At 39.2% G+C, this 16,714-nt stretch overlaps 1 protein-coding gene across 1 annotated transcript in view; it reads left to right on the forward strand.

Annotated features, from left to right (window-relative positions):
• LOC116425277 (lachesin) overlaps positions 1 to 16,714 on the forward strand; it is a 473,102-nt gene that overhangs the window by 247,823 nt on the left and 208,565 nt on the right. Inside the window, exon 3 of the mRNA XM_076366478.1 lies at positions 15,948 to 16,155. Within this exon, the coding sequence (XP_076222593.1) occupies positions 15,948 to 16,155 (208 nt within the window). The remainder of the gene's footprint in view (positions 1 to 15,947; positions 16,156 to 16,714) is intronic.

Genomic DNA, 16,714 nt, shown 5'->3' on the forward strand with positions numbered 1-16,714 from the left:
GAATTATTTGGAATATCATTTGCCTTTGTTATTAAAGAATAAGTATTGTTATTTGAAACGATAGGAATTCTTGTGGCAGTCAAAGTGTTAATTTATAAATTAAATTATTCGCGGGTGTGTTACAAATTTTATTTTAATGTTTGATGTGGATAGGTTGATATTAAAAGTACTAGAGAGGTTAAGATGATACATTCTTGATTGCTTTTTCAGTAATTATTAAAAATGTTGGATGTAATTTTTTGAGATATTACAACAAAAATTGATTTGGTAATAGGGAAATTTAATTTCTGGTATTGTCCTGATTAAAATGAGCCCAAACACGATGGGAATCGGACTAGTTTCATGAATCTCATGTAATTTTCGAAATTAAGGCTGGTTTTCATGAAATCAAAAAATTAGACCAATTCATGTCGTGTTTGGGCTCATTTTAATGGGGAGAACTTGGACATTTCATTGCTGCTATGATTGAGGAGCTAAGGTTAAACAGAACCTTAAAACGAAAAATTCAATTGCAGTAATTATACAAGTAAATATGTGAAGGTGAACTGTATATCCTATATGCTAATTAAATTGAATTGAAATTCAGAAAACTATAATACTTTCTATTACATAAACAAAAAAAGATCCTTATTTCCATCAATAAAAATAATTATAACAATAAAAAAATTCATGGGTATTCCCATATATATATCTTCAAATAAAAACAAATTTAAAACAGTATCAACAAATTAATATTAAAAATAAGCAATTAATTCAAACACTGATTTCTGCAATTATTACTAAATTAATGAAACCATACCAGTTAATTAATCATTACCAAAATTCTTGAGAATCCATATAAATTCACCAATTTCCCGAAAGAAATATTTATACCACCCGATCCACAAAGCTGTGCACGCCGATTCGTTGCTTTAATTGCGACTGTTTACAGACAGTAAGTGCATTTAATATTAAAATTAGTATGTAAAGTGGATTAGCGGGGAAAGGAGTGGTTCAGCTCGTTAAATAAAAGCGGCGTTAAGTGATTGTAACAAGTACTTAGCCGGAGTGTAATCCTACTTACCGCACGGCCCAGAAAACTCATCTCGAGTTGCAGATGCAGACGTTTCCGACACCGTGAAATCTTCTAACAGACCCTGTTAAATTTACGAGTAAGCCAGTAATACACTTGTTGGTCACGATGTTTACCCCAACAACATCCGATCCGGTGAAGTGTGCTCCGGCAAGCAAAACAAAAAGTAATTACTTAATCATTATCGGCTCCTTCCCTTAATTTAACCTGCCAACTCCGTTCGACGAGTATATACGTCAGCCTGAAAATCGAATTAATACTGATTCCTTGAATAAATATATAATAATAAGTATTCCAATAAAATTTATTAAAATATTTATTTTTATTTATTCTAATAAATTTCATTAGAATATTTATTGTTTTTTATTCTAATAAATTTTCTGGAATATTTATTATTCTTTATTATAATAAATTTTCTGGAATATTTATTATTCTTTATTATAATAAATTTTCTCATAAAATTTATTATAATAAACTCATTCATATTATATAATAAAAAAATTAATTAATAATTAGTAGTAATATTAGGAACTAATATAATAGGTATTCAATATATTTTTATAATAATTGACAAATAAAATAATAAAACAGAATTGCATGTATACTTGAAAATCTAGAAAACTCATTTTTCACTTTGATTTTATACATTTTATTTGTCAATTATTATAAAAATATATTAAATACCTATTATAATAGTTCCTGATATTATTACTAGTTATTAATCATTTTTTTATTATATAATATGAATGAGTTTGTTATAATAAGTTTTATTCGAATATTTATTATAATATATTTATTAAAATTTATTATAATAAATTTATATTATACAATGTATTATATAATATATACAAGATAAATATAATAAATATAAACTTAGAAATAAATCACAAATTACAATTACTCGAGTTATTCCAGTTGTCAAAAATATTAATAAAAATAACTTTAAGTTTATATTTATTATATTTATCTTGTGGAAATATGTTTCCAAAAGTGCAAACAGAAATAAATAACAAACTAAAATTACTCGAGATATTCCAGTTGTTAAGAATATTAATAAAAATATCTTTGTTTGCAAATTTCTAGCTACCTAACGTGATATTTCTGTCGTCAATGGAAGAAGACTCGTCGTTCTCGTAAAGTGCAATCAATGAATCAGTATTCGAGCGAGAAAGAGAATAAACAAAAAAGACGAGGGGTTCCTCCGGCCTATTCGGCTGTCTTGGAAGTAGATCGAGCAAAAAGGTCGTGTAATTGAGACATAAATCTGAAAAATGGACAGGAACGGCCACGGTGAATTTGAGTTATGTATTTAATACTCACGTGACATCAGTTGGGAAACGGAGGGATCACTCTAATCCAATCTTCTAATTTACGTCCCCGGTTTATTCGCCGTTTGTGCGATGTATCGTCTGGCGATTTGTTCCCATATGTTTCTCAATTTAGTTACTAGAAAAATAAAGCTGTCCACGGATTGAAGTGTAAAGAATATTTTTATCGACACTATTTTTACAGAAATTACTGTGAAAAATTATTATTATATAAAATATATGATACAAAATTATAACAATAGCTTTTTAAAATAATGTAAAACATAGAATATAGAATAATAAAAATAATTTCCATAAATTATATGAAATATATAGTATACAATAATGATAATAATTTTTAAAATAATATAAAATATAGAATACAGAATAATAATAATAATTTCTATAAATTACATGAAATATGGAATATATAATAATAATAATAATTTTCATAAATTATATCGAATATATACTATACAATAATAATAATAATTTTTAAAAATAATATAAAGACAGTATAATATTAAATAATAACAATAGTTTTTTAAAATAATATAAAGGCAGTATAATATAAAATAATAAAAGTAGCCTTTGAAAATAATTTGTAAAATTCGTACAGTCAAAAATATTGTTTATACAGATAAATTCTTTACCTCCAACAGAACTGAACATTTAAAACTGTTTATTCAGATTTTTCGATATTATTAAAATACTTTGTGAAAAGTATCATTCAATGTACCGTACGAAAAGAAATCCAACATAGTAAGATTAAGAAAACGAGATGGCTAAATTTACCGCGCTGCTACGATCGATCAAACCTCCAGGAAATTTTGTGTCAAGTCCTTGACATGTCGCGATAAGCATTACGTGACGAGCAACCATCATGTTGGTAACACATCCGATTATCATATCATGCTGGCGCTTCGCCTCAAAGGAATTGTTATTTATTTTTCAACAATATACTTGTATATTCAAAGTAAAAAAAAGTCGAAGAAAAACGATTTAAGTCTCCATGTGTGTAAATTACTAAAACAAATTCGTAAAGGAGAATTGTAATCATTATAATTGTTTATACATCGTACGAAAACCAATGAAAACCAGTCACAATTAATTGATACCAATTTGGAACACTCTACAACCATGATACTCCAATCAGAGTGACACAACTTTTTGCATAGAATTAAACATTAATATTCAACACTAAAATTAATTTAGCAGAGAATAAATTAAATTTCATTGGATTTATCAACCAAAACGCACATTACTTTAATTTTACTTGGTAATTAAACATAAAGAAAATTTATAACCAGGAAGAATTTTGATTTGACAATTTTAACATAATGTTAGTAAAGGTAATATAAACTTTTATACACTTTCACTTGGTAATTAAATATGAAGAAAATTTTTAACGAGGAAGAAATTTAATTTGACAATTTGAACATAATATTAGTAAAGGTAATATAAACGACTGCAGATAATAATCAGCTGGGGACCTGGCACTCGTGACGTCATAGCGGCGGAGACAGTCTCTCCGAGTGCTCCAATCGCAAGTCCGGTACAGCTGTCCCCGCCCACCGTCGCGCTACCCGAGTAGTAGGCGTGAGCGCCTCAGCCAATCATATTCCAGAGCCAAACGTTCGCGTAGGGAAGGCGTGTTCCTTCAAGCCTGACCACTCAGACGAGAGTGCCAGGTTCGCTGCAGCAGACGGAGTAATTTGACGAGTGCCATAACTTTCATAGTTTACAGGAAACAAAGTTTCTCTGCTCAAAACGTCTGTGGTTTTGAACTGGAGCTCTTCAAACAGTTTCGAACAAGTCTCGACTCTGCAACAAGACCTCGTGTAGACGTAAACTGTTTTAATCGTTCAGCTCTCAGTTTCATGTGTTGCAGCAGCATATTTAATCAATTTCCCCAGTATTCATTTTATCTTTTACATTTGTCTCCATCTCTTCAAACTAGGCCAGTAGAAACAATACGTGTCAAATATTTCTTAACAACTATGTTTCCCATAAGTCTCATCAAACTTGACATGAACTGGTAAAAAAGGTCCACCGGAACCATGTGCTGCGGCTGTGTACGGCCCTGGTTTATGGCAGGGATGGGAACGTTGGAGCACTAGGGTGTTAAGCCGAGTCCGATTGGCAGACCCTCGAAAAGGTCCTGACGTAAGCTCCTCGCTCCGTTAAAAGGTGTCCCTGCCGTAAACCAGGTTAAACTTTGTAACCGTTCTTTCAAGATGTATTTCAAGCGCAATTTTACAAGGTATTGTCGTGATTTACAAATGAATTTTACCTCGTCGAGTTTGCGAGACGAGGCGAGGCAAATGCCTGATCAGGAAGGTGTCACACTAGAACCGAGCAATTAAAGCGTTTTTAATCAAATCTAGAAGTCTGAATTTATTAAGATTCCAATTGGTTTATATTTCAGATCAGGAATTACTTAATCAGTTTCTTCAGACATGTTTCAAAAAGGTATTCATACCTATTCAGTAACAATAGAAGAAAAAATCAAGGAATGGGACATTTTGCCCCATCTGGTAGTTCCAGTGTTAATTTAAACTGGGCGGCAGTGTTCACGGTGGAGCCAGGGGTGGGAGACTTCACTTGGCAGGAAAGCAAACCTGTATGACTTCTCAACAACGGGAACCCCCTTGGGTTCTCTAGAGGTCACATGGCTATTTCGGTATGGGATCGGCCATCCAGAGTCCCTGAGCTGAGCCAACCATGCCTTGGTGTGGAAGAGATACCTCGGTATGAGAGATACCGCTATCTGATTAAGAAACCAAACAGGTCCCACCAACAGACCTACGGTAATCGGTGCCATAGGGTCCGGGTGCCCAGCGGTTACTGTCCCAGATATTGTCCCCAGGGAGTGCTGCCATAGTGCAGTGTTCTTGGTGTGGCGATGCATCGGGCACCCCTTGCTCTTTGGGGGAGCAAGGGTTAGTGCGAGATTCTTACTCACCAAAGCTCCAGGGGTGTTCCAACCTCGGTCTCGAATGAGGGGCACCTGGAAAACAAACAAAATCCCTCCAGGTGGGCCCCTGGGGCCAAGTCTAAGCAGACTCGACACACCAGTGTTTTGCAACACTAACGACACGCCAAGACTTCGTGTCACACAAAAACGCGGACAGGACCCAACGCGGATCACGGGACGCAGCCGTAGACACACCGTCTGCATCCTTCCCTCGCTGGGGTCAGCAGTGCCTCTAGCCCCAACTAGAGACGCCTCAGGCCCCCTGGCCACCGTTGACCCCCTAGGGGGACGCGACACAGCAGGCCAGAATCTTTATGTAGGAAGAAGCAGCAGACCTTGGCTTCTCGTCCTGCGACGCTGCCGATTCCTCCTCCCACTCAGGCGAGAGGGATGGGAGCTTTGCTTCCTCTAGGAAGTTCCCCCTGTCTAGGCAGGGCTGAGCAATGGCCAACCAAGCCAAGAGACGAGCTGTCTAAATATGGGAGATAAGGAGTTTTACTCCTTATCCTAGAGGTCCCACCAGTAGATCCTCAAGGACTGGTGTCTTAGGAGCCAGTGTCCACTGTCCGTGAGGATGTTCCGGCCGTTTGGAGTTGGACTCGAGGGGGCAGTAGTTTAAAGCCTCCTGGTTTGAGAACCCCTTTCCCGGGTCCTGGTGGGTAAGCAGTGTCCCAACTGCTCCGGTACCATCCGGTTGATAGTAATGCTTTGGAAAAAGCTCAGCGCTGCCAACAGCCTATCCCCAAGGGACTGGTCACACCATGAGGCAATGCTGGTGGGACTTCGGTCCCTGATAAGCCTAAGCTCAATCCCTCGCCTGTGGGGGCCATCTGACGAGGCTCTCTGGGTATATACCAGACGTAAAGCTACGGACTTTCACTTGACTCGGACATTGACTTTGGCATGGTAGTGACAGTAGTTTAATGCCCACATGCTTCGCTAGAGACCTTTAGAGGGTCTCAGCGTATGAGCAGCGTCCTATCTGCTCTTGGGCCAGACAGGAAATCTAGTAAATACCTGGGAAGTGAGCCCGGCGCTATCGACAGCCTCCATCCACAAGAGTCGTCATCCCAGGAGGCCATGTTGACAAGGCTCCAGCCTAGGCTGATTATGCCTAATCCCAATTCGCCCATAGGGTACTCAGAGGCAGGCCTTCATAGCTGACATTCTGGAAATCTATGGACTCCCTTCCCAAGAAAGGGAATCTCGATTTTCCTCATAGTTCCTGCCATGAAGGCCCACCAAGGAGCACCCCCATAGCCGTGAGACTGAGATTAAGCTCAACCAGCTGCGGCTGTAGCCTTGCCAGGGAGATGACGAGCCCCATGGAAGTAGACTGTCGGTAGCTCTGAGCTGACTTCCCAAAACTTTACCAGTCCTGTCTGGTCAAGGTGCAGATAGGATGCTGCTCATGCGGTGAGGCCCTAGAAATGTCTCTAGCTCAGTATGTGGGCTTCTATCCACTGCCACTACGAAGCTAGCGTCAATGACCAGTTGTATTGCATTGCGCCTGGCACCCGGACACAGTAGTACCAATCATCACAGGTCTATTGGTGGACCTGTTCGGCTTCTTAGACACATGAGTAAGCAATGCCTTCCAGATCAAAGTGTCTCGTCCAAACCATGGGTCACTCTGGGACCGCCACTTCCCATAACACGATCGCCACGTGATCCCATGAGGCCTCCTAAGAACGGGGTGGGAATCTAAACATCTATGGTGGTGCAAGAACTCCTGTGGCACAGTCAAAACAGTAGAACAATTAATCCTCACCACCTTTTAGTAATTATTAGAATCGCGTATACCGCGGCAACAGTCATTAACTCCTCCTCCGATTTATTTCTCAATTGTGACCGATACAACCTTCTCATTAACAATTCTCTGGAAAGAGAAAGATTCGATGCACATTCTACCGTGCTCTAAAATATAGCAACTAACAGCAGAAAATTAAAATTCCATTTGAATCCATAAGAATTAATTAATGCTTACATTCATTAAATTCTGCTTTAAACCTTCACCACGAGTCTCACGTTAATTCGAAATACATTCGCTTCAACAGACAGTAGTCCTTCAAGCCTCAGCAATAATTCTCTACCATATCCTAAGTAACAATCATCCATAGACGCCAAGATCACTGCCCCGAATACTGTATCCACACCTACAAACCTACATCCTAACAACGCAGCAATCTGCAAACATCCGTAAATCCACCATGAAGTACCCAAAAATCGGAAACTATGCTCCACAAACCGGCATCTGAGGAACGCCTCGATTCATCAGGGGTCAACTTCAGGCGCGGACAGCTATAGCACCGGGTGGTCGCGCTCGTCGGAATTACCCGCGGGCGGGAGCGTATGACAATTAAATGGACCACGACGCGCGACGCCACGGAGGAGCCGTTGGCCGTAGGTCTCGACAGGTCGGTGGTGTGGGGGTTGAAGGGGATGGAGGGGTAAGTGCTCGTAATGCGTTTAAGTCCGGGACGTGGCTTAACTTTCCACATACGCCTAGGACCAGCTGGCGCGGAGCGAGGAGGCTGCTTGTTTGCGGTCCTCGCGTGTGTTTGCACGCGCGGGAGCGATGGGGAACTCGGAATCGTACTCGGGAAGACGAACGGCGTTGATCCTGACGTCACCGACCGTAGCTCAGACGACGGAGCCGCTGCGCGGGAGGAAGGCAGTGGGGGGTGGTAGAGTTCGAAGGAACTGGGTGGAGGCAGAAGCGGAGGAAGAAACACAGGCGAGCAGAGCCAGACTGGACGGCGCTGGGCTCGTCGCCCGCGTAGTAAACAAAGCTGTAACTCTGCTCGCGGGGCGAGGAATCAATGCCTCGTAACCCGGCTCTCCGAGGAATGAACTCTTCGAGGAAACCCTCGCGGAAGCATCCATCTTAGTTTCGGTGCATGCTGATGCACCCGTGGGCGATGCTTTTACAAAACGTTTCGGTGTAACGGTTTTTCTTTTTTTTTTGTTTTTGGTTTTCTGCTGTGTTGGGGGTTGGCAGATGGTAACTTGGATGGGTTGGGGTGGATGTGGGGTTTGTAGTTTAAGGGAGTAGTGTGGTTTTATATTGTTTAACGGTTTTGTGATGGTTTTTAATGGTAATTTGTTACTGTTTCGGTGGAATTTTAGTATTAATATGGTTTATGGGTTTTTACTGTTTTATGTAGTTTTATATAGTTTTAGATGGTTTTGTATGGGTTTATATAGTTGGATATAGTTGAATATAATTTAATATAGTTTTATATTATTTTATATAGTACAATATAATTATATATAGTTATATATAGTGTTGTATAGTTTTATATATTTTTATACAGTTTTATACAGTTTTATATAGTTTTATATAGTTATATATAATTTAATACAGTTTAATACATTTTTATACGGCTTCATGTATTGTTATAAGTTTTTACATTAGAACTACCAGGTGATTCAAAACGACCAATTTCTAATTTCTTTTGCAATCATTCCAAAGGTACAGACACTTCTTTAAGCAATGGTTAAAGTAACTAATCTATTAATAACTGAACTGAAACAAGAGCCAATCGAAATCTTAAGAAATTCATATATAGAGCATTTATAAACAAATTTGAAAAAGATGGTTTCAGTGCTCGATAGTTAGATATTTAAAATCGAAAGCTACTAATGAGAAACTTAATGATTTAACTAACGAAAGTATATTTTTAGTGACTTTGTCGAAATTCGACTATTTTACGTCTGGCCTGTGCTAGTTACCGAGAAAACCAAGTATCCGAAACGAAAGGAACGATTCAGCATGATAACTTTTACTGTACAACTCGAAATTAATGATTCGTGGTGGCACACCGAATGTTTGATGTTTCTTGGAACTTTTGCTGAATATTTCTTCTGAAGTAATCAGTTCTCGTTTTAGAAGCAGCGTTTATTGAGTTATTGAATATAGAGGTGGAAAGGTGAACGTTGTGCAAGTTGACTTTCTGACCTCGTCTATCAGAATAGAATTTGTAATACTTTAATTTCCAAAATTACACCAAATTCGTAAAAGTAGTCCGATTCCCATCGTGTTTGTACTCATTTCAATCAGCGCGATCTCAGAAATCCATTGCCACTACCTTTGAGAAGATAATGTAAAATTGACAGCAGCTGAAATTTTCCTCGTCATACATTTACATGTTCTACGGCGTCACATCAAATTTTCATTCCTCACAGAACGCCCCTCCGATAGTTACTTCAAAAATTCCCAAAAATCATTTCACCCAACCCCATAATTACCTCGCCATTCATCTAATCACAACACAAACAGTAGCCCATCAAAGAAATAAATTAAAGATCTTTACAAAATCCTTTAAACACGGTGGAAAAACGGAAAAGAGGAGGCAGTTTCTTTAGACGAGCGACACTGCGACGTTTGTACTCAAACATTACACTCAGTTCAACCAAATAAAAACTTATGCTACAAAACCAGTGAGACTCCCTTGAAACACACTCTCAGAGTCACCTCGACGATACCCGGAAGCCACGTGCCAGCAGTGCTGCAATAACATTGTGAATCGATTAACTTCATACGCCTCTGTAAATATCATTTAGTCGGTTCGATTGTAATCAGACGGGAATACCGAACAAATACACGGGGACTCTAAATTCGTCCGTCTGTCGGCTGTTTACCGGTCGATTCCGAAACAAAGCAGCACTCGGTTTAACTAGTCGCGTTGGCCCCTTCGGCGTTATGCGGGCGTTTGAGCGATGACGTCGAGGTGAAAACCACCGGGGGAGAGGACCTGTGGAACACTTGGCAACGTACACCGAGGTCAATCGCTCGTGACGAAGGTTTTACAAGGGTGGGAAACGGGGAGCTCAGGCGAAACTGTTTCAGTGGCCATGGTTAAGCCCTCAAAGGTGGTTAAGTCAAGCTTAAGGTTACGTTTAGTGGTTTTTACGCGATACCTTACGGACATGGAATTCCCTCTGCTATTGTCGCAACCCTTTCCTACTGGTTCGTGCCGTTCGAGGAAAACATTCGGTACAGTCGCGTTCAAAAGTTCATAGTTTTTGGGAGGTCTCTTTGATGGGGTGAGGTTGAAGCATTTTTGGTGGTGTAGCGGATGAGGAGGTATTTGCAGGGATTTATAGTAAGTATGAATTGCAGTGCTTGAATGTTTGTTATTATTATTATGAGATGAAAGGAACTTTTGGTAGTGTAATGAATGAGGAGATATTTGCAGGGATTTAAATTTTGGTGTCTTTAAATTTTTGTTTTATTATTATTATTATTTAGTGTTCGTTTTTCGAAAGATTTGTAGGGAGAATAGTTGGGGTTGTGTTTTTACAGAATCCTCTCATATAGTGTGTCATTTGTAGATTATGATAATAATTTCATAGGGTTTAGTTAATACTTGTATTATTTGTTTTGTCAGTAATATATTTACAGTGTGTAGTTTTGAATAATATGTGCTCATAAGTATATAAATATTTATAATATATATTTACGAATAATATATATTAGTAAATATATAAATATTTATAGTATACAATTATGAGTAATATATATTAATGAATATATAAATATTTATATTATATAAAAATTGATGCTCATTAGTTTAAATCTTAGAATCCAGGAATTTAAAATTAAACAATTAAGACACACATTAGCTTAATTGCGCCAATCAAACACAACCCAAACATTTACAGAATAACATTTATGAACTTCAACACCTATCAAATTCACTCGTTCCCCAAACCTAGTGTTAAACAAAGATCCCCTATTAAGTCTTTGCCATGCTATTTAAACAGTAACGCCACTTTAGGGGTAGGACAGTAAGATGATCTTCAGAAATTTTTAAAATAAACACCATACAAGGTATGGAAACAACAACAAAATATCTTTACTGCATATATTTTCAGGGTGGTTTGTGAATTTTTTAAACATTTTGGACCCATGTTCACTGAGTTTCCTTTTACTCAGTTTAGTGAGTTGTACCGTTCGTTGCACAGAACCTGGCAATCTCGTCTAAGTGGTCAGATTCGAAGACACACGCCTGATTGGCTTGGATAGCGAGCGTCTGACTCCGCCCCCACGACGCCAGGAGTGCCAAGTTCCCTGCAACGAACAGTACATTCAATTCGAACGTAACTAAGTCGATCAGTATCATTCTCCGGTGATAATCAATCCCGAAGCGGTTAAGTCCTTGACAATCATTATTATTATTATTATTATTATTATTATCATCTGTGGAAGTTTTTCTATATTTCAAGGAATCTTCGTCCAATAAAGGGTTGAATTTTCGCTGCGAGTTGCACTCCACCCCGAAAAAAATCCTCTTCCCGATTTTTCCCCACATTCTTCACACAACGACGCATCATTCAAGAAACAACCCTCAATCGCTCGCATCCCCTAACCGTCAAACCCATTGCCCCTATCGCCGGAACAGATCCACCTCCAAGAACACCCGACGCAGAACATTTCCCTCGCCTCGGAATTTTCGTTTCCCAGTATCGCAGGCAGATCCGCATCGCGTACCCGTTCGCACAAGTGCTCGCCGCCGCGCGAGCGGCTAAACCGCGATGGCCGCATTGATCAGAACGCCGCCGAGATAAAACAAGCGCGTCGCCTTCCACGGGTCTAGGCGAAAGTGCAGATTTTCCCGGCGAGCAATCGCCTCGACGCCCGGCCGTCTCCGCCGTGGTCTCCGAAGGGATGCCGGGAACGGGGACATAACCTCTGCCACGCTGACTGCCGCGGCCGCGGATAAATCGAGGTGAAAATTCCATCGCGGAATACGAAAAACCGGGGAGAGATACCGGGGAACTGTCACGGCTCGGTGTGCAGACGTTGCCGGTGGTTATGGTCGCGCGAGACTTATGACAATGGAGTCGCATCCAACGATGCGCCGGCGACGCAGCTACTGGGTCGGGGGAGGAGTGGCTCGGGCCGGGCTGTTTCTTCTCGGGGCGCAGTAAAAATCCGGGAAACGCGCTACGCGATACACAGGAACGGTGTTGCTTCCTTGGTCGTCTTTGAAGGATGTGCGCGTGGTTGGGGGATTGTAAGGGGATGTTGGTTTAAGGGAATTCTTGAGGGCTTTGAATTTTGTTGAGATTGGAGGGTGCAAAATTTTTAATTGACTAGTGGTTGGTTGGACAAGTTGTAGGGGTGTGTTTTTTATTAAGATTTGGTAGATTTATTTAATAATTTAGTATATAAGTAAATAGGGTTGGGTAATTTGGTAGGTCTATGGTCGTCTTTGAAGGATGTGGGGGTTGTTGGAGAGGGAGGGTTGCAAGGGGGTATTGATTTAAGAGAATTCTTGGGGGCTTTGGTTGTGGGATGGCAATTGAAATTGGAGTTTTAAAAATTTTGAATTGACTGGTTTTTAGTTGAACAAACCAGAAGGGTGTGTTTTTTTATTAAGCTTTTATAATATTATGCTGTGAATATGTTTATTGAAAAATTAATCAGTAATTTAAAGAACTTAACAACAGAAAAATGAAAACTTATGCATCACTGTTTCAGACAACCAAACTTCAGATAATCAATCAGTAAAACAATTACCTTAAAAACTATCACCACCAACCAACCAAACCCTAAAATATCACCCAAGTCAACTACCCCAACAAAAATCTCAAAACCAACGTTAACCTAAAAACAAAAAATCCTAACCACTCCATCTTCCTCTACACCTCCTATCACAGCCTGACACCCAACACAGATCTCCCAAACCGAAATTCCCCGTTCTGCACCCATTGAACCCCGGAATTCACTCCACGCTCTAACCCAGGATTAATGCAAAAATCGTCCGGGGGGACGCCGGCAAGATTACTGCGAGTTAAAAGTAACATAAACAGCCGCTCGCGCGCGCGCCTTCTTTCTTTTATTCCCGGTTTTTACACCGTTCGTAAACATCCGCCGGTTAGCTCGAGCCGAGACTTATCACGAAGGTGTTGTATCTCCGCCGCGCATCGGCACATTTTCTCGCCGTAAAAAGGCGCGACTGTATCGGGGCGGGGGCCGTGGAAGTTAACAACATCGTGTACACTCACGAAACGGCCCTTCTTTATTTCTCCAGGGACGTTTGTCCGACGGCGAAAGATTTTTCTCCGCGCGCCAGATACGCTCTCTCGCTCGCGGCGGCTCCCCGGCGCCTTCTTCCGTGCTCCCGCCGGCCGTGTATCGATTTCCGCGGGCGATGCTCTCCGTGATCGGAATTCAATCGCTATCTTACACTCCATTCGCGCAATCAATGAATCCCATTGAATCCAGGTTAAATTTTGAGAACGTAATTCCTTCGTTCGTTACCAGCATTTTTGCTGGCTGGAAAATTAGTCTGGTGGAATGCTTTCGTTGAAAGAAAGAAGGCAGTGGAGAAATTTGACGAGGGTTATGGTGAGAATTTGATTTGTGAGATGGAATGTTTTTTGGATGGGGTTTCTGGTTTGAATGGAGTGCCTTCGTTGCAGGAAAGAAGGCGGTGGAGAAATGTGGCGAGTGCTGGGTGTGGGAATTCGATATGTGGGATTGGGTTGTTGTTAGTGTTGTTACGGAGTTTTTGGTAGGAAGGTTGGTGTTGTATAGAAATATTTATATATAATAATGAATATTTTATATATAATAATGAATATCTTTAAAACTAAGACCGAGCGACGGTAACAATATAATAAAAAGTTGCTCAGAATCTAATCCCCCGCAGTATACTCCAAGATCATCAAAATCAGTGAAAAATCACGTGTCGTATACAACTACCCCCAACTCTACAATTCAAATGATAATTTATATAATAATTAATATCTTCAAAACTAAGACCGAGCGACGGTAACATTATAATAAAAAGTTGCTCAGAACTAAGCCTCTCACAACATACTCCAAGATTATTCAAATCACTGAAAAACCACGTGTCGTACACAACTACCCCTAACTCTATAATTCAAATAAGTATTCATATCTAAACGAATATCTTCAAAACTAAAATCAAGCGACAATAACACTATAATAAAAAGTTGTTCAGAATCTAATCCCCCACAACATACTCGAAAATCATCCAAATCATTAAAGAACCACTCTTCCTACACACCTACTATTCCCTCTAACCAAAAAGTGCGATTTCCAATATAACTCCAAGACCATTCCACGAGGACAGTGTTTCACAACCGATTGTCGCGTATCAGCGGCCAATCAAATTTGTCAAGACAATGCCAACAGTAATGGAGCCCCGCTGTTTGCAGATCGGACCGTGTTTGGTCGTCCATCGAGTGTAGCAGAAAACATTCTCCGTAAATAGCGCGGTCCGTGTACATAGACGTCGTCACGTTCTTGTTACCCCGGATACGTTCGCGAGGAATCTGGCCGCAGTCCTCGGGGCAATTCATTTTACCGATGAATATCCATAACCTTGGCGGGTCTGTAGATCACTCGGCCGGTTGAAAGCACCGTAGATCATCCGACTCGTCCGGCATCCCGTGTTTGGTTCCCTCTCGCGGCCGCCATTTATCCGATTCAACGCGATTAGATTCTCCGTTCAAGAGAGTACTCCCGTTTCTCGGTCAGTTCCCGGAGTACATTCGGAGATTCGATTTTGAATGGAGCAACGTGTCTCGATCGCGAGAGGAGCAGGATTCATTGACTCCTCAGCGACGAATTTTTGCTGTAGGGCGAATTAATCATGGGAACTGTGTGGATGTAGTCTTGGGAGATAGTATGGTGGGAATAATGTATTTTTTATTAGTGGATTGGGCAGGTTTGGAGTGAACAGGTTTTGTGGAATATTGAATTTTTTTAGATTGCAGTGATCAGGGAGAAACTAAAAGTTCAAATGGAGAATCGAAATTTATTTTGAATTGCTTCATGTTAATTGACATTAAGCTTCAACGTTAGTGAAAGGAATTATTAAAAGATTGGAAAATTTTTCAAGTCTAAGGAATCTGTGTAAAGTCAGAAATCTAATACTTAAAATTGACAATCAAAATTTATTTTGATACGTTTCTGAGATAAACGTTGAACCCTATTGTAACATCAAAGTCACAAAATATAATTTAATAAAATTATTAAGACCATCGAATACATTGTTAACCCCTTCTGACTTATTTGTTAACTATAATCAAAGCAACTACTTTATCCTCAACAATTTCTTAGAAAAAGAAACAAAGTCTAATACATCATTTATTTTTTTAAAAAAGGTACTACTTATATTTCTCAAAGTCAGTTTAAAATTTTCACCACGAATGACACGATTTTATAGGCCAAGTAATTAATTAGTATTCATAAGTTGGTATTTATTAATTTCATACTCCAAAAAATTTATTTTAGTTCAATTCATAGAGTGTTAATTATTCGACCATCAGCTGAATCCTAATGGAACCTAAAATTTTCTAATTCACCTTATTTATTAATTTTATACTCCACAAATTTTATCACAGCTACAAAAAACAGTTCAGTCCATAGAGTGTTAATTCTTCTATCATCACCTTAATCTCAATGGAATCTAAAATTTTCTAATTCTCGAGGGTTTTATTTTATTAATTCTTCGACCATCAGCTGAATCTCAATGGAGCCTAAAATTTTCTAATTCACACTGCGATATGAATAGCGTTCACAGCGTGACAAGGCTCCGTTTTGTTTCAGGTGGCCTGGATGCTTTTCGACAAGGGCGCTATCCTGACGGTGCAACATCATGTTATTACCAGGAACCCCAGGATATCGGTGTCGCACGATAAGCACAGGACCTGGTCCCTACATATCAAAGAGGTACAAGAGGACGACGAGGGAAAGTACATGTGTCAGATTAATACGGCGACCGCGAAAACACAGTACGGCTATCTCCACGTTGTCGGTGAGTAATTTTAGTTTACCAGCCATTGCCCTGGTCGTACAATTGTTTTAATTATCGACTGCCGATGGACCACATATCAGTGGCTAGCATGGATCGTGCAAGAACCTGTTATACTGATCTTATTAAACAATTTATTAAACGGAGGTTCCTGAAGTAATTATACTTAAAAAATTGATTCAGCAACTTTTGATTAGAGTGACAGAGTATTGTATATTCATATTAGAGCAAGCACAGAATCAGATAATGTTTTGTTGTGTGTTTATCTTCTGAATGAAAGATTGTTGCAAATTCAAGTTTTTTTTAATGAAAGATTGTTTTAAATGAAAGTGGTACTAAATTGAAGGTTTTCTAAATGGAAATATGCTCTGAATTTAAGCTTTCCTAAATTCAAGCTTTTATAAATGGAAAATTATTCTAAATTCAAGCTTTCCTAAATATAAAATTGTTCTAAATTCAAGCTTTCCTAAATTCAAGCTTTTTTAAATGGATAATTATTATAAATTTAAGCTTTCCTAAGTGGAAAATCATTCTAAATTTAAGATTTTCTAAATTCAAGCAC

This window comes from Nomia melanderi, chromosome 1, assembly GCF_051020985.1.
Source record: "Nomia melanderi isolate GNS246 chromosome 1, iyNomMela1, whole genome shotgun sequence".
Taxonomy (NCBI): Eukaryota; Metazoa; Arthropoda; class Insecta; order Hymenoptera; family Halictidae; genus Nomia; species Nomia melanderi.